Here is a 19,823-nt window from a genome sequence, read left to right on the forward strand (position 1 = left end):
CTTGAGATCAGATTGTACAAACTATGTTAGTAACTTGCTTTTTCGTAGTTAATAATTTACCTTGAAAAGTTTTCATATAATTCAATACTCTTCTGAAACATCATTTTAATAGGTGCATAGTATTTCATCACATTGATGAACCATTATTAATTAATCAATTTCCTATTGGTGGAAATTTAGATTATTTTCCCACCTCCTGTAAACACAGTGTGATGAACATCATAACTGACTGCTTGTTTACAACATAGAATTGAAATCACTTGGCCGAAAAGTAAGAAATTGGCGCATATACACTACACATACCCTCCAGTGTAACTCAGACATAAATGGATTGTACAGTAGCTCCCCCCTTGCCCATGGTTTCGATTATCATTCTGTAGCAGTGTCACAGTGCTTGTGTTCAAGCCTTATTTTACTTAATAACAGCCGCAAAGCACAAGAGTGGTGATGCCAGCAATCTGGATTTGCCAAAGAGAAGCTATAAAGTGCTTCCTTTGAGTGAAATGTTGGAAGTTCTTGACTTAAAAGGGAAGAGAAAAAAATCATGTGCTGTGGTTGCTTAAGGCTAGTTAAGCTTGAGGTTGCTTAAGATGGAAAAGGCATTAAATTTGTACAAAAAGGTATTTTGGGAGCAAGAGAGACCATATTCACATAACTTTATTACAGTATATTGTCATAATTATTCTATTGTTAGTTATTTTTGCTAATCTCTTACTGTGCCTGATTTATAAATTAAACATCATAGGGATATATCTATAGGGAAAAAACATAGTATATAGAGGGTTTGGTTTATTAACTAGTTATATGGTGTGTGCATTAAACAGAAGAAATGGTGGGTAGAATGAGGCCAGGTTATTGAGGAAGACTTACAAAGCAAACAAAAATCCATCCCTTTAGTAAAGATTTACTGAGTACCTTCTATGTGCTAAGCCCTAGGGATAAATAAATATGAATAAATCATGGTATCTTCTCTTCAAAAGTTGCTCCCAGTCTTGGGAACTTGGATTCTACACTCTAAGGAAGAGGAGGTTATTAAAGCTTCTAGAGTAAGGCAGTGAAAAAATAAAAATTTAGCTCCACACAGCTATAATCTCTTAAGCAGCAGACAGAGACAAGAGAGCAAGAGAAATGTCACAGACACACCCACGGTGGCAGAGTTACAGGTAGTATTTTCAAAAAGAAATCTGTATGAAAGAGTTCCAGTATGAGTGACAGGACCTAGCTTGCATGGAAAGAATCCAATGTAGAGGGAGATAAAGGGGACCAGGGAAGCCAAAGAGGGAGGAAGGATGACAGCATGAGAGGAAGATGTTAGTGTGTAGAATCTGGACAAGGCAAGAAGCCAGGAATGGGAAATAAGCTAGAACCCCAAATACGGAGAAGATCAGGGCACAGGGGCAGGCTTCATAACCAGGAACAGGGTCAAACTTGATAATTAGAATCAGAGGTCCCAGAAGAGTGACTGTCCGTTCCTTGACATGAGTCAGGACTGAACCTATGCATGGGGATTAGGCTGATTTATTGGAAAACCTGATGAGATTCAAGATCCAGGAGTCAAGGCCAGTAGGATGCACATCTCTGAAATTTTCTAAGGAGAACCTCAGTAATCTGGCTTAACAGTCACTCCCAACCTCAGATCCTACCTGTCTTTAACACACTCTTGATTCCAATCTTACTGGTCTTGTTACTGGACTTCCCCAACCCACCCCAACTGACCAACGTAACACACACGCATATACAGATACTAATACACACACACACACACACAGACACACACCATAGACTTCTTTTTTGAGGTTTCACCTATGCCTTACTCTATAATGTTCTCTCTGTATCCAAGTCCTTCCAGCTCTTCTCTGAAGTTGCCAGGTTCGAGGGTTCCTTGCTCTGAATCAGTGGACAGCGTTACGTGCTCCTCCCACTGGCTAGCTTCTTTATTGTCACTGCACAGAGAGCATCTTACAGGCCTGAATGTCGCTGACTTATTTGGTTACTTCCACTGGGACTTTGTTTCTAAGGGAAATACATTCTAAATTGTAACTTGGAAGATCTGGAAAACATCCATTCCTTCTCCTTTCCTGGGCTGAAGAAGGAAGAGGACTCTTTCCTAACACTGAGACACCCTCAGCAACAGAAAAATAAGATAAATTTTCCATTGCCAGGGAGAGGTCAGGAGGGGAGCTAGAATATGTGAGGTTTTTAATCTAATGTTGCAGATGAACCAGAGGCATTAGTGGCCAGAATAAAGTAGGGCAAACAGCCACGGGTGCTTTGTATGAGTGAGTTGGTGTTTGCCAATCAGAGACTGTTGGCACAATGATGTTACAAGTTACTGCTAAAATCTATTATATAAAGCCAGTAACAATAGTAATGAAACTGAAACCCATAATGGCTACCATTTATTGATGTGTACATGTGCCAGTCGCTGGGCTGGTGCTGATTTTCAGAGGCTTCTTACACTCTGTTTTTGGTACCGGGGAGTACATGAATATTTTTCAGAATATTTGTGGGAACAATTACAGAAGTAAGAAACAATCATTTTGTCTCCTTTTTGGTGATTGTATCCCTCTGCAAACACAAAAATGTGTCCTTCTCGTAACTACCAGCCATGATCAGAATTATTATTTTAATCAGAATCGTGGTGACAATATGCCATGCATTGAGAGGGACTGATTAACTCTTGATTTCAGAGCACGACATTCTGGATTGGATATTTTAGCTGAATGTAACTATTCTGAATTTCTGCAAAGCAAAGTTGCAGCAGACATTCATTTCAGCTTGGATTCCAGTCAGCAAGGACTCAGTTGTGTAAAGTACTCGTCATCTTTTCAGACAAATGTCTGTCTGAAGGTTCTGATGAGAATGAAAAAGATAAATGAAGTAGAAAAAATTCTACTTCACATAAAACTGGTAACTTTCTGAATTTTAACTTGGAAAATTGAAAAATATGTACCCCTTCTCCTTTCCTGGGCTACTAAGTAGAATTTCATTAGTATCAAACTATTCTTATTATACTTGCAATTTTCAAGTAGATCATTTTCAGAGCAGATCCTTCCACATCACCTTATCAGTGGGCACTGGAAATGTAGCTCACTGAGGAAAGTCAGATATTTCTTATTTAAGGACGTTTGATAGGAAGTTGAATATGAAGATCTTCCATTATTCCATATTGTCACTAAATATAAATGTGGAGGGAGCTGCAATTATAAAGGGACTCTGAATCAAGCCAGAGCTGGTTTCCCTCATTGAATAAGCTCCCCAGTTATCTCTCCATATGGTTGCCACAACTACTCTTTCTGTTCTGAAAACCTAAGCCCCGTACCTCCTTCAGCTTGTTCTTCGTGCTTTCCTCTTCTGCTCTCTCCCACTTCAAAATGCTCAAGAAATGCAATTCACAGAGCCGTTATACTGCCAGCAGCCCACTCCATCTGTTTCCATCCATAAAGCCCCTCCTTAATATTTCTTAGTGCATTGTTCATTTCCCAAGGGCAATAGAGGGCCTCGTACACCAAGAAAAAGGGAGTAAATGCAGGGTGTGGTTCCATCCAAATCTGCATTTTATATCTGTGCTCTTCCCCCAGTAAGTGATTTTGTACAGTTTGTTGCCTATTAATGTGTGACCTTTGACTGGAGGATTTCCTATGCTCTGCATATGTGTTCAGTATCCCTCTCATGTGGTAGACAATGCCTTTGATTGCAATGACATTTATTCCAGGCTTGGAAGATTTATTCGGTCTCACTCTCAGAAGATCCTTCTGTTGCATTTTTGGCTTACACTACTTTTCAAAATGTTTGAGAGGGGATTAGGTTAAAGGACGTTACCTTTGTCTCTTCCTGAGAACACTCCAGTGGTCTTGTTTTTTAGAGATTTTACCACCTCGTAGAGTTTCTCTCTTTTATATTCAAGTGTTTCTATCATTGAACAGGTTTAGTTCATTTTTAGTTTAGAGAAGCAAAGAATAAAAATCAATGTAGGGAAAACAAATTCTTAAAACGTATTAACATAAAAAATGTTTTTCCCAAAAGACATAAATACTAACGAGGCTGCATACGTTGAAGCAGAATTACCAGACGTCCACCAACTGGTCAGACAGGAATTCTTTTTTCCTTTCTTTCTTTAATTTTATTTTTTATTGAAGGTGTAGTTGATACACAATGTTAGTTTCAGGTGTACAATTTTGTTATAAATATACATACACATACATGTATATTTTTCTTTTTAGATTCTTTTCCATTATATGTTATTACAAGAAGCTGAATATACTTCCCAGACAGGAATTCTTAAATGTGGGATAATCTAAGAGGAGAGAGATTACCAGCTGCATTTTCATTTTGAAAGCTGCCTTTCTAGAATAGATGTCATTTGACAGTAGATTATAATACTTCCAGCAGTATGATAGGCTAAATACAGGGCACAACCTTCTCCTTACAAAAAAATTTAAAATTCTGACTAAATTTGTATTTGGAATAATTTATAATATTATAAAATTATATTTGGAATATTAGATGTATTTGGAATATCTCCTTACAAACTTTAAAATTCTGACTAAATTGTCTTTGGAAAAGAGAGAGAGGAAAGAGCAAAGAACAAGAGGAGGAATTGTATTTGGAATATAATTCTGACTAAAATTGTATTTGGAATATGTTAAAGTATACTATTGAGCTGATGGGAATGGAAGAGGAATCCTCAGAGGCCAGAAACAAAGAAAAAACAGGAAATCGGGAGGGTAAGGAGGCGACACAGTCATCATGACCTTTCATTCTGACAATCATGGGAGGAGCCAGGGGGCTAGAGAGAACATCTAGAGCTTACTTGCGGTGGGTCACTGAGGGTAGACCCCCACCTAAAGCTGAACCCACAAGGGGGTGTACCTTTGGTGAAGCAAGGGCCCCAGTGTGTGCAGACATCAATTCCATCCACAGAGGATGACAGCAAAGGAACTTGTTGTCTTAGCCCTGACACAGGGTGAGGACTGAATCTCTCCTGAGACTGTAAAACTGCAGGCCCACCCTCATCGGTCTGTAGTTTTGTGATCCAGAAAACTTCAGATCTAGAAATAGCATACACACGCTTATGAGAGAAAGATACCTTCAATCCAGGCCTTAAATATTACTGTATACTCCAAGAAAGTAATAATAATAAAATGCACAAAGAAACAGTGCCCTGTGAGTGAAACCAGAAACAACAAAGACGTATTCAGACACACTTAATACTTCGAATGGTAGAATTATCAAGTAAGAGTGTAAAAAAAGCATGCTTACTATGTTGAAAGAAACACAAGAGAATATTGAGTAGATTAAGGATAAGACACTAAAAAAGTATGGCAGGAACATTTGAAAAATAAAAATTCATATGGATGTACTAGGACTAAATTTTTTTAATGAAATGTTAAACAGCAAGTTAGACGTGGATGAAGAGAGAATTTGTGTATTACAGGAGAAATCTGAATGAATTACTGGAAGTTTAGTATAGGCACACCAGACTTTATTGCACTTGGTTTTATTGTACTTCTCAGATATTGTATATTTTACAAATTGAAGGGTTGTGGCAACCCTGTGATGAGCAAGTCTATCGGCATTATTTTTTCAACAGCATTTGCTCACTTTGTGCTTCTGTCTCACAATTTGGTAATTTTCACAGTATTTCAAACTTTTTCATTATCATTATATTTGTTGTGGTCATCTATGATCAATGATCTTTGATGCTACTATTGCAAAAAATTATGAATTGCTGAAGGCTCAGATGATGGTTAGCATTTTTTAGCAAAGAAGTATTTTTTAAGGTATGCACTTTTTTTAGACATAATGCTTTGCACGCTTTCGACGCTACAGCAGAGTGTGACTGTAAATTTTATATGCATTGGGAAATTAAAAAAAATTCCTGTGACTCACTTTATTGCAATATTTGCTTTATTGTGTGGCCTGGAACTGAACCCACAATCTCTCTGAGGTATGCCTGTAAAGGGAAGCAAGGATGCAAAATATAAGGGAAGTAATAAACATGAGGATAGAGTGAAAAGATCAAACTCAGAGTTTCAAATGAAAACAATAGGAAAAAATGGGTGAGAGGAAGTATGTGAAGACATACCTGCTGAGAAAATCTGCATCATTTACTAAAGATATTAATTGGCAGATTCAGGAAGCAGAATGCATCCCAAGCAGGATAAATAAAAAGCAATCATGACTAGGTACATCATCGTGACACTGTAGAGAAACAAAGATGAGGAGGAGATCCTAACAAACCCAGAGAGACCGTAACAGCTACACACAAAGAAACAACAAATAAACTTATTGCTGGCTTGTCAGCATCCATGGAAACCAGAAAACTGGAGAATAATTTCTTCAACATCTGAAAGGAAGTTATCATCAGCTTAGAATTGTATGCCAGTGAAAATATTTTTTAAGAACTTAGTAACATGAAGTCTTTTTTTCATGCAAATAAAATCTAAAATATTTTATCATTAAAGTAAATTATAAGGGTTGAACTGAACCACACAAAGAAGGGAAATTATACAAAAGAAAAGGAAAGATCTGAAATAAAAGAAGAAATGATGGGCAAGGAATAACCCAGATAGTAGGTAAATCTAAGCATCTAAGCAAACAAACATTGATGATCTTGTTGGAGAGAGGACAAAATGAAACAAAATACAGGCCAGCAGTAATGTACAAATGACAAGGGGTTAGTGGAATTTAAAGTGGTCTCTAAAAGAATAAAAATGAAGTGTGTAGCTTGCATATTAGTTAAGGGTGAAAATGAAATAATAAAGAAAAGCCTCAGCAAATAAAAAAAATAATAATAAAATAGCAAGAAAGGAGAAAAAAAACACAGCTAGAAAAGCAGGACAAAAAGAAAGTACAAAATAATATGGTAGAAAAAAACCTAAATAAACTGGTAATAATAGTCAATGTATATACTCTAAAACTTAGACTTCTAGACTGATTTTTTCATTGTTTTTTGTTTTAATTTTAACCTTTTTTATTGAAGTAGTCAGTTTGCAATGTTACATAAATTTCTGGATGTATAGCATAATGTTTAGACTGAATTTTTTAAATTGTTACTTGTATTAAATAAAAGGATACAAAAAGTTTGAAAAAGATGAAAATAAACCAGGCAAACACTATCCACAAGAAAGTTTGAACAGCTTTATTAATATAAAAAATAATAGACTTTAAGGCAAAAATCATTCTTCAGAAGCAACAGAATCACTACATAATAGTAGAAAGTTTTATATTACTAATAATTAGTGATATGTTAATATTACTAATATGAAAATAATAGTAAGACATAATAATTCTAAACTTATATGAATCAAATTATACCACTTCAACAGAAGTAAAACAAAATTTGATTAAACTTCAAGGAAGATTTTATAAATCTACCCTCAAGGAGAGCGATTTTAACACCTTTCTAAATAATTGATAGATTAGCCAGGCAAAAATAGCAGTAGGAATATGGAAAAAAATGAAAATACAAGCTCAGTCTTATCTCTACACAGGACAATTGAGGAATAGTCATTCATTTTAAGGACACATAAAACAATTACAAAAGTAGAGCACAGATTTGGCCACAAAAAGTATGTCAATAAATTTCAAAGAATAAATATCATTTAGAACAAGTTAATCATTATACAATTAAGTTAAAAACAACTATTAAAGACAAAACTGGGAAAAAATCCATACATTTGGAAACATAAAATCACATTTCTAATAACTATGGGTCAAAAGGAAATTATAATGAAAATTAGAAAATATATAATAATAACAAAATACTACTTACCAGAACTTGTGATATAAAGCTAAATTAGCACTTAGATGGAAATATGAGGGCTTAAATAATTCCAGTAGCAAACAGAAAAGGTTAAATTAATGTACTACACATCCAGCTTTATAAATTTGAGAATAACAGAATACAATGTAGAAAATAGAAGGAAATAACAGAGCAGAAAATAATAAAGTAAAATTCAAACAATAAAAAGAATTAAAAAATCTCAGAGTCATTCTTAGAAAAGACTAATAAAATTTGCAAATCTCTGGAAAAATTTCTCCATACAAAAGCAAGCAAGCATATATATGCAACCTTCAGAATAAAGGAAAAGATATAATTATATTTCTTTAGTGATTAAAAATAATAATGGAAGAATATTATAACAATTCTATATCATTAATTTTAAAACAAAAGAAATGGAAACATTTTTTAAAAAGTATAACTGGCTAAAACTAGCTCAAGAATAGCTAGAAAACCTAAATAATGTTAAAACCATTAAGGAAATCAAATCAGTAGTTAAATATTTTTTTACCAAAAAAAATGAAAAATCACCAGGCCCATATAGTTTTGTAAATATTCATTCCAATCTTATACAAACTCCATCAACAAACAGAAAAAGAGAAAACACTACCCACTGCATTTTACATTTTACTAAATTTGATAACGAATTTAGTATAATTTGTTACCAAAACAAAATAAAACTAGGACAGTATGGAAAAGAAAATTATAAGTGAGATTCTTTCATGGACAGAGATAATCTTAGTTTCCCTCAAGTCATGAGAAGGATTGGGTTGACTTTAACATAAAAGGAATTAAAATATTTACTAAGTATAACAATATATAAAAATGTCAGTGAATTTTTTTTTAGTAAGCAGCAAAGAAAGCCACTAAAATCAGTGGCCCTATAGTAGAATAGCTCATGGCCTCCAGTTCCTGACAGCAATAGGTGAACATGTGGGACCTCCTCTGTGAAGCATCACATACAAATTCATACATGTCAGTAGCAATATAAAATGCCACTATAGACAGAACAACTTAGCAGTAACTTTATCATTCTTCAAGGAATTCTATAATCAAAAATAAGATGTGAAAGAGATTTAGAATAGAGAGAGTAATGTACTTACCATATTACATCACTTTTTTGCTAGTGTGTGTTCTATGAGAGGCGAAAATCCCGGAGGACAAGGAGTTGAGAGAAGAGAAATGAGGGTAGAGAGGGAACTCGATGGTCAGTAGAAGGTAGTACAATCTTGAAAGTGGGAGAATGAAATATGGTGGGAAAAAACAGAGATGTGAAAATAGACTATTGTCAATGGTGTCAATCCTTGGTAGTACGGAAGAACTGAAGTAAAAATGTAAGCTGTTCCTGAATTCTAAGGGACAACAGAGTAGGAATAACATCCATCATATTTTCTATTCCTCAGTCTTGGGCATAAGGCCTGGCATATAATAGACACTCAGCAAAATTTGCTGAATGAATGAGAGTGAATGAATGAATTGCTAATAAACTATTAGCAGGCTAGAAGAAACTGTGATATTGGATTGGAGTAGTAAAAATAAACATTATTATGAACTCATGTTTACTTTAATAGAGGCATGTGTAATAGAGGTATTTATAGAAATAATTATATGTGTATGTGTATATACATGCGTTATTTCTTAATTCTTTTGACTGAGTGGGCCTAAAAACGAAAGACACTCCAGTGGCAGAGAGCATGCCAAATCCCCAGATTGGATTTTTAATACGATACTCCAATAAAAGGAACCAGGACTCTGGAGAAACGTCTGATTCTAGGGCTGGGCCAGGAGTATGCAACACGAGCCTGGAGCATCTTATAGTGCCACGAAGTAAATACGTGCTCAGAGGAAGAAGCAAAACAGTGAGGAAGTACGACGAGGGGGCCCAGGGTTCAACTGAAAGAGCTCCAGTGGTAAAGCTGGAACACGCAAGTTAAGCAGTAAAATAAAGTAGTATTGGATTATAACCGAAAGGATAAAGGAAATATTTATGATCCTTCCTGATATAAATAAATGATTGATTGGATAAATAAATAAATGGAGGAGAGTAGAAAACTTCTGATAGAGAAGAATTTCAAATATTGACACAGATACTGACCCTCTAAAGCAGGTGGAACATAATGCCCTATATTTTAAGTGTCAGATGTGTATTGTAACTTCCTTCCGAAGAATAGAGTAGGGAAAGTTGGGGGAGGTGACACTTTGTAGTAGAGATCAAGGTTAGCATCCTCACTGGTAAGTCGTGTTGACAGCAGGTACCCTTGCTATGCCGTGATGTGGTTCTTTTTTTTTAATTTTTTTTTTGTTGAGTTATAGTCAGTTTACAGCGTTGTGTCAATTTCTGGTGTACAGCACAATTCTTCAGTCATACATGAATATACATATATTCATTCATTCGATGTCATATGTCTTAGTTCTTCCTCCCCGATCCCATGACCCCAGTCTAAGCATGAGAAAAACATCAGACAAACCAAAATTCTGGGACATTCTGCAAAATATCTTAACCACCTCAAACTGTTAAAGTCCTCAAAAATAGGGAAAGTGTGAGAAATTGTCAAAGTTTTTAGGTGGCAAAGCAGACAAGATGTCTTGGGTGGGATACAGCCTCCTGGATAAGATTCCACAACAGGAAAAGGATGTTAGGTTAAAAACCATTAGTGAATAATAGAATATCAATATTGATTGATTAATTGTGACAAACTCACTGTACTAATTTAAGATGGTAACAGTTGGGGAAAATGGGAGTGGGGTGTATGGGGACACTGGGCACAATCTTTGCAACTTCTCTGTATATCTAAAACTACTTGAAAGGAAAAACTTTATTTAAAAAAATGTTAGCTAACATGTATTGAGGGCACAGTGTCTGCCATGAACTGTGCTAAGCAGTTATAGCTACTGCTTTAATCTTCACAACAACCCAGTAATGCAAACATGATTATCCCCATTTCAAAAAGAAAAGCAAAGAAGGGCTAAGTAATTGGGACAGGGTTGTCCCACAGCCAGCAAGGGGTGGAGCAGGGAATTGAACTCAGGAGAAAGAATTTTGTCCTCTCAGTCCAAGAGGATTTCTGGAAGTGCCTCTCAGGACTATGATTTGATTCTCTGATTTTTAATAAGCCTCTGTTGTATTGAGGCAGGAGGGTATGGCCAGGCAAAAAGCAAATGCTGAGGAGTTTGGGAAACTATGATAACAAATAGATTAATAGGGTTCCACATTTCTACCAGAGTGAAGAAGGAGGAAGGAGAGATTATGGGCATACATGTGAGTAACTTAAGCTTTATGAAAACAACTTCAATAAAATGAGGAATTTACTGAGCTGGATAAATTGGCAATGGTTATTACCCTAAAGTACAGTAGAGACAAATGGCCACACTCTGAAGGATTAAGACGGCTGGCTCAGGTGGAGTACATACTTTTATGCAAAAATAATCATAAAACTTTTAAAATGTGGATGATTGACAAATTGTATAACTTGATTGTGAACAAAAATAGAAGCCTGGGGAGTACAGCCAGCCTAAGGAAAAAACAAAACAGAACAACTATGGGAGCAAAAAGAAGGCACTGCTCTGCACAAAAGATAAAGTGAAGTACATCAAAGCATAACAGACAAAGAATGAGGTTTGGTTTTGTTTAATATAGTAAAGAGTTGAAATTTAAGAAAGAGTCAATGAAACCATTATTTTGGTAGGCGAGGGTAGAAATGGCTGGCTTCCGCAGAGGAAATGGTGAAGAACTGAATAGATTCATTCAGAAACAGAGTGAGGCAGAGGAAGCAGCCTCTAATATGACCTTTACAAGTAATGTTTGTTCTGCTGATTGACTTGTGCATTGGCTGAAATTATTTTATCTTTGAATGAATCTTTTCTTATCATCTTCGTAACATCTGACTTCAAACGTTTTCTTTTTCCTCATCTTCTCTCCTTATGTACACTTACATTAGCCATAAGGTGAGGCTTTCATTGGAAGTTTTCTGAGAATATCTATATGGAAGGGGACAGAAATTGAGTGTAGGACCTTTCCCTTAACATTAGAGAATCTTTCTTCTTTTTTCAGACTATCTTCACAAAACCTAAAGTAGATTTCAGTAAGATGACTTCCTTTCTATTAAATTCTTACTAGAAAGAATCTTTAGGTTTCAATGAAATCCCCTCTGAAACTTCTTGAAAACACAAAAAGTGCCATGGTTGTAAATATTTCTTTATACTTCACATAGAAGCCAATGCTTATAGATATCAAAACAGCAAATAAAATTCACACAATAAAGCTGCATGTTGATAGATTTTTCAAAGAATTCACTGCATATGAAACTATAGGAAATGTGACTTTTTAAAAAATGTGCTCTTAAAGATTAATGTACTAGAGCTTTTTAGAGAAACAGAACCAATAGGAGATATATATTGATATGGATATATTGCCATATAGACAGACAGATATAAAAAAAAATGAGAGATTGGCTCATGAGATTATAGAGACTGAAAAGTCCCGTGATCTGCTGTCTGAAATTTGAAGGCCTAGGAAAGCAAGTGGTGTTCCAGTCCAAACCCTAGGATCAAGAACCAGGAGAACTGACATCTGAGGGCAGAGGAAGATGGATGTCCCAGCTCTGGGAGAGAGCAGATTTGTCCTTCCTCTGCCTTTCTGTTCTATTCAGGCCCTGAATCAATTGGATGATGCCCACAGCGTTGGTGAGGGCAGTCTTCTTCACTCAGTCATCTTATTCAAATGCTAATCTCTTCCAGAAATAGCCTCACAGACACACCCAGAAATAATGTTTTATCAGCTATTTAGGCATCCTTTAGCCCAGTCATGTTGACACATGAAGTCAACCACCACAGTTAGTTTGACCCCAAAACAGTAATAAAAATTACCTGTGTAGGAATTGCAGTCAAATGAACACTACTGTTGTTTCTTTCTTTTTTTTTAATTGAAATATACTTGATGTACAATATCATGTTAGTTTCAGATGTACTACATAGAGATTTGACATTTGCATACATTATGAAATCATCACCATCATAGGTCTAGTAACCATCTGTCCCATACAAAGTTATTACAGTATTATTGACCATATTTCTTATGCTGTATATTTCATCCTTGTGGCTTATTTAGTTTATAACTCAAGGTTTATACTTCTTAATCACCCCTTCACCTATTTTGCCCCCTCACCTCCTTCCCCTCTGGCAACCAACTGTTTGTTCTCTGTATCTATGAGTTTGTTTTTGTTTTGTTTTGTTTTGTTTTTTAGATTCCACATATAAATAAGAGCATATGATATTTGTCCTCTGACTTATTTCATTTAGCACAATACCCTCTAGATCCATCTATGTTGTCACAAATGGCAAGATTTCATTTTTTATGTCTGAGTAATATTCTATTGTATATGTCTGCTACATCTTCTTTATCCATTCATCTATCAATGGGCTTTTCCAAAGACTTCAAACTAAAGTAGCTAACCACCACTGACCTCCTCATTCCTACATCCAGCAAGCATTTTTTTGGTCTTTCTTACCTGGATCCTCAGTAGCATTCGGAATTGCTGACCAATCCCTCATTCTGCAAATACCCCGACTCTTTGGCTCCAGTGATGCAACCCCCACTGGGATTTCTTCCTTCCTCTCTGGCCACACATCCACTTGCAGGCCCAGCCTCTTCTTCACAGCTATTGACTGTGGGACTCCTAAAGCTCAGCCCTGGGCCTGGCTCCCCTGCTCACGGGGTGATGTCTCCAGGCAGACTCGTCCATTCAGGCTCGACTGCTGCATTTGAGTAGATGGCTCACCCATGTCTCCCCTGCTCTAAGCACCAGGCCCACACAGCCAACTGACTTCTTTACATGTTTGGATGTCTCAAGGGTATACGAACTGAATGTATCTACAACCAGAGTCCTTACTTCCTCATCAGCGCACTCCCAGACCCTTCTTCGTCTTCTAGTATTTCCTATCTCTATAAATAACAGCACCAATCAACCAGTGAAATAAAATGGCATTTACTCAGATAGTTTTATTTTCTTTCAGAGAGATGGATAAGGTATAAAATACTACATCAGGAGGGGAGAAGAAACTTCAGCAAGCACATTACAAGTTGGATAAACAAATGATCTATGAGTTTGGAATATAAGAAGAAATGAAGCCTCTTAGTCCAAATGAACAACACCCCTTTTCTCAGCAGTGTTGTAGCCTACAAATAGTCTTGATTTGTGCTCATTTGACACCAGAATGTTACGCAAAAGTTGGAAGCCAGCAAAAGCAAACTTCATTCATGGAAACAAGAATTTGCATGTAAAAGAAAAGGTAACTGAGCAGTTGCATTTAAGAGTTACAAGATCACAGTTAGAAACAAACTTCTTTGGAAATCATTCAAACGTCTTCCTACTGGTAACCCACATTTTTAGGAAGGTTCAGGGACAGAGAGGGTCAGGCTGGAAAAGAGAAAGAGAGAAGTTGAGGGAAGAGAGGTAAGATGACAAACACCACTGTTTGTCTAAATTGCCAATCATCTTTTCTCTCCAAAACATTGCTCCACGGTCTGACATAATATGCTTTGGTGTAGCTTCACCTTAACCATAGATTTTGAACCTGGTACACAGTTTAAAAAAAAAAAAGTTACTATTTAACGTAGTGCAAAATGGATAAGTAACAGACATTTGATAAAACATTAAGAAATCAAACATTCAGCTAAGCATTTAGAGAAATGACTTACCATGAGTTATGGGTTTTGAAATCGTCCCCAAAGGATTTGCAGCAAATCCCTTCACTGAAGACATTTAAAATTAGATTCAAAGAAAAACTTGAGTGAGAAAACACTAGAGTGAAAACTCCCACACTAACAAATATGAAACAGATGAATTTTAGCTTTTTCTATTTTTAATGTATACAACTGTTATTTTCCTGATTCATTAAAAAGTAGATTGATATTCTAAACTCTCAGCCACAAATTACATAAAATAACATAAAAACTAAATCAACAGCCTTAATTATGGTTCCAGAGACCTACAGTTACACGACACGACAGTCAGGGCCAAAACTGTAAACTTTGAATACTGCTTTTATCATTGACAGAAACAGAGGGTTCCTAGGGAAGTTGTTCTTTAGAAAATGATCCCCCAGGCTCTGCACAGTGCACGGGGGATGATGAACTGTGAGCACTGCAGCTGATTGTAATTGCCACGATGATGCATAGGGAGAGAGGTGATACCTGGAGTAACTAGCTTCTAAACAATGAGGGGCTTTAAAGATTAAAGTCAACGCTTGAAATTGCACTCACGACTGAATAGGAAGCTAAGGCTGATCATTGAGTGCAGGTATAATATTCTCCATATGTTTTGGACCTTGTAGTTGAAAGGCATCAAGCCCTCTTTATCACACACTGTAGAAACTCCAGGACAATGCAGAATAATACTCTATTTGGAAGGTTAGAGTCACAAAGATCATGATGGTAAGTAACACGAACATATAGTGAAAGGTGTTCTCAGCAGTAGGAGGCCAGTCTGAGAAATCCATGGACATCTGTGAGGCCTTCTTAGCTGAAGCAAGCAGGTTGCTGAAGCTAAATGCACTTTGAAAACCTGAAATCTTGGCCTAGAAGTGAACAGGCCCGTAGCTCCTGATGTTACTTGGTAACAGTGGACGCGTTGGACACATCAGTAGCTGGCTAGCCCCTTTCAGGTGTGAGAAATTATGCCTGAGACTTTACACCTGAATTAGAGTTCACCAAACACGAACACTCCAAGATCCAAATATAAAACGTGAAAACATAAGTATTCAGTAATCATAGTATCCCAGAGAAACAGTGCATCCCTAAAGTGGGCAATCCTGGGTGAGCTAAATAATACGAAATGCAAAATCTTACTGGAAAAACAAAATCAAACAAACCAGGAGTAACCCTGCCAATGTGAAAGAAAGAGCTCCAAATAGTATAGTTTTGTTTTAGCCACTGACATATGGGAAAATTTAGGTAGTAAAGTATATGCTTATAAAGTTTCAACTTATATTTAGTGGGGGAAACAATTTATTATACCAAAAAAGCACAAATGTACGACAGATGGTAATGCTTTTTTTTTTCTCTTCTTGGCAGGGTCCTCTTTTAGCTGGATGACTTTTGCTTTTTAAAACTATGAACATTGTCATTCACACCTATTTTCTGAAATTAAACAGACCAGTTCTAAGATGAAACCCCCTATAAATTTGATTACTGTATAATGTCTTCCCATTTTGTCTCATAAATTAACCGGAGTCCCACTTTCTCTCGAATAATGGAACAGGCCAAAACTAGGCAAAAAGCATACTGTAATAAAACCTTTATTTTCAATTCTTTAAATCAATTTTGAGAAACCTATATTTAAATTTATTCTGGTAGAACTTTACAAAAGAAACTATAAAAAATTATACTGAAAGAATATTCTTCCATCCTGAAACCTTTATTTTTGAACTTTAAAATGTCAATTCTTTAAATTGTTTTCTAAGTTATAATTTGTGTGTATAGATGTCTAGCAATGAATCTTCATTCATCTGCTGAAAAATGGGCAAATATTTTCACAAGTGTATATGACTTGAGTACACTAGGGTATTATAGTACTTGAATATGCAAACTACTTCTTTAAAGTAAGAAGTTTATTTACTTGATGAAGAAGTGAAAGAACATACTGTATAAGCAGGTAGAAGTCAAGCTAAGGGTGAGATCTGGTCAGCAATACTAGATGAAGTCTCTTGATGGGCAAGGATTAAATCTTTGTGTGTCTCACAATATTTAGACTGTGTCCTGCCTACTTGAAAGTAACAGGGCTGTTTTCTCCTGCCACTTTGGGAAGCCTGGCTAATATTAGATTTATTAAAAGCTGATTCTCAAATGAAAATGATCAAAAATGGTAGAGTAGTTAGGGTAACTTCAGCTGCTCTACGTTTCAGCAGCTTAAGAAAATAAAAACCTATTTCTCATCCGCTTAATATTCTCAAGCAAATGCCTGTGGTGGAGAAAGCAGGGTGAAGCTCAGGGGAAAGGGAGAATTCAGAACCTTTGTGTCACAGCTGTCTTTCAGAGATTCAAAGCTTTCAGTGTTACCCCAATATCTGGGCAGATAGGGGAAGAGACTGAATAATGCTTGGGAGGTGTAACTTACAAGTTGGAAGTTAGTGACACTTTCTCTGCAATTATAAAATAACAATTTTACTTTTCTCTCATTGTTTTTGCTCCTTTGATTTTCTTTCTTAAGTGCAACCTATTTTATTAATCATCTGCTAGTGATTTGACTGAACTGATTATACATAATACGTTTTACTTTGAAATATGCTTTCACATTCAAGAAGAAAGAAAATTGGTAAATAGTATGGCATGCATAAACATGTAGTTAATTTTTTATAAAAAAAACTAACTGGAAGGCCAGCAAACTTTTTACTGCTTTTCTAGTAGAAACATAAGACATTTTTCCCAAACAGTATAAACCTGTAGGAAAAATTATGGTCAAAATTTGGAATGAGGTAATCAATGATGATTTGATTTTTTTCTCTTTGTAAGAGATTCACCATTATATTCGAGTCATAATCCAAAGACCATTTTTATCTTACCAGGAAGGTTTTAGTAAAGAACTAAATTTTGAAGAAAATTCTATGACAGTGAATCAGTGGCAGCCTAGGTGGTTGCTCGAGTAACCCTCAGGAAAATTTCTTTCTGGCAAGATCCCTGTGGCATTGCTATGCATCATCAGATGTTTTTTTCTTATGACAAGAAGTGAAGGCTTTAAGATAAGGTTGTGCTGAATGAAGTTAAGCTGTGGGTCACATGCATCACCTTAGCCATCCTGGCATCCTGGCCCTTAGGGATAATTGAAGCACCTCACCTCCAGGCAAAGTGCAGAGCTGGGAGGAATTGGTGGGCACTGGTCAGCCCTGCATTATGTAGGGACTAAAGAGACAGCCATCCACCTTGGTTGGGCTCTATGCGCTTGGTGTCCTCAAATTTGTCTTATTGCAAAAAAACAAATGAAAGTCTAGCCCTAAAAGACAGGCATCTCTCATTTTAGCAGACCTAAAACAGCGGCAGGTAGTAGTGTGGAACGTTAAGCACACCAGAGTTAGGACTCAGATCATCCTGGACTCTAATTCTGGTGCCATCAGTGATATACTGTGGGACCTGGAACAATGTGTTATAAGAATTAAATAGTGTAACTATGTACAGAGTATAACCAGTGGTCAAGAAACAAGAGTTGTTGTTATTGCCATTATTATTATTACTATAGTTATAATTTTGGGAACTCTGATCAGGATATTTTAGCAGTTGGTGCTGGAGGTGGGAAAAGGGGGAAAAGAAAGACTCTACTTAGCAGTGGAAGACAGAGTAAAAGACCTGGGGCTAATCAGGCAGAGAAAATGGTTTAGAAAGACACCAATCCTGACTACAGTTAAATAAAGGAGTGATTGGACTTGTTTAGTAAGGCCCCGAGAGGCAGAACAGAGACCAGAGCAAAGGATGGCAGTCGAAAGACAAATTTGGCTTCCCCTAGTGAGGCATCTTGGACAGATTACAGCAGGTGGGCTGTCTTCTGAGGGGGTCAGTTCTTTATTTCAGCATGGAAGAAATCTTGGTGGAGGAGTTGTGGACAGGATTTCAGGGATTTTGAGTTTATAGGCAATGCCTCGGACCAGAGAAGACTCCAAGAAGCAGCAGAGGGTGGAATTGAGTAAAATAGGGTAGCCTGACCAGCTTATCCTGTCTTCCTCCATTTACGCAGTGCTCCCACTGGAAAATCCTAAGATTTAAGCATGGGTCGGGGAGTCCTGGCCCTAAATTGCCGCCGGCTCTGGGAAGTTTGGTTGCTATGACGACGGAAGCGGTTGACCAGAGGATACGGAACAGGTTTGGCAGAGGGGAGCCAATTCGTTCAGAAACTGGGCGTGGCTCCGGTTACTATGGCAGCGGGGACGCTTAGTCCGGGCCTGAGGCCAGTTTAGAGGCCGATGCTCCTCCCGTTCTTTGCATGGCACCCAAGAAAGAGAAAGGCGGGACGGCGACCACCACCGGTTCTAAGCTATGGGAACCGTCGCTCATCGCTGCACACTTCAACCAGGTATGCCCAGAGCGCCGTAGATCCTTTCTGCCCCCCGCAAGGCTACAGCCCGGCCAGACCCTCCAGGCAACACCGCCAGGCTCGCGCTCTGTTCCAGACGCCCCCCCCGCCCCCTCCGAAAACTGTACCTGGTACCGCTTTCTCAGGCTTGACGGTTTCTCTCACAAAACTACCCAGGGCCCCATCCGCAGGAAGAGCTTCACAGAATGAGCATTGGGGGCAGAAGACAGGGAACGTGGATTTCAGAGGGCGGTGAAAGGTGCTTGTAGGGAAGAGAGCAGGTGTGGTTCTGACACCTCACGATCCTTTTCAGTGAAGTCATCCAGATGGCACTCCACGATTGTACTGGAGTTGTCTTTATAAACTCTTCCCTTCCTCCTGACTTATCTAGAGCGAAGAAACCCTGTTGAATCATCTGTAGCCCGGCGCATATGTCTTGAATAAATGCTGTATGAAAACAGACATGGAGTGTGTAAAGTATCAACGTATTTAATACAAGCGAGCCGTCTACAGATAGGAAAGCTTGACTTTCTCATGCAATGCCTTGGTGCTACAATATCAAAAGTTTCGATGTAATTTGAAGGTACTGTAGGAGATCAGAGTAATGAGCGGTTGGCTCCTAGACTCATCTATAGGATGACACAAAGGCTATCTGTAACCCACCTGCCACGTGACTTCAAATTACCATCTCAGAACTGCCTAGCTCCCCCAGCCCCCCACTCTCACTCTTCTACCTCCAGTGAGTTGGGCAGACCAAGAGCTCCTGTCATCTGCTGCCAGAAATCCACTTCAACACTAAGTTGTTTCCAAGTCCAAGATAGCATTTGGAAGAAGGAAGCTAGATTCTGGGAATTCCAGCCTGACATTCCAATATACTTTAAAAGCTGGAAAAAAATCTTGTTTTCATTTTCTGTGTGTGTCTACATTACACAAGAGAGTTAGTACTTAAAGGAAAAATATATCTAAAGCCTTATGATGCC

At 37.3% G+C, this 19,823-nt stretch overlaps 1 protein-coding gene across 6 annotated transcripts in view; it reads left to right on the forward strand.

Moving 5' to 3' along the window:
- The window catches only part of SPAG17 (sperm associated antigen 17), a 356,415-nt gene that overhangs the window by 135,131 nt on the left and 201,461 nt on the right, over positions 1 to 19,823 (forward strand). The window contains exon 1 of one of the 6 annotated variants that reach the window (XM_006216149.3): positions 18,566 to 18,843. The exons of the other annotated variants lie outside the window; for them this stretch is intronic. Within the exon in view, the coding sequence (XP_006216211.2) occupies positions 18,754 to 18,843 (90 nt within the window). The 5' untranslated portion in view covers positions 18,566 to 18,753. Of the gene's footprint in view, positions 1 to 18,565; positions 18,844 to 19,823 lie in introns of those variants that run through there. 6 annotated transcript variants of the gene reach the window in all.

The sequence above is a fragment of the Vicugna pacos genome, chromosome 9, assembly GCF_048564905.1.
Source record: "Vicugna pacos chromosome 9, VicPac4, whole genome shotgun sequence".
In the NCBI taxonomy this organism is placed as follows: Eukaryota; Metazoa; Chordata; class Mammalia; order Artiodactyla; family Camelidae; genus Vicugna; species Vicugna pacos.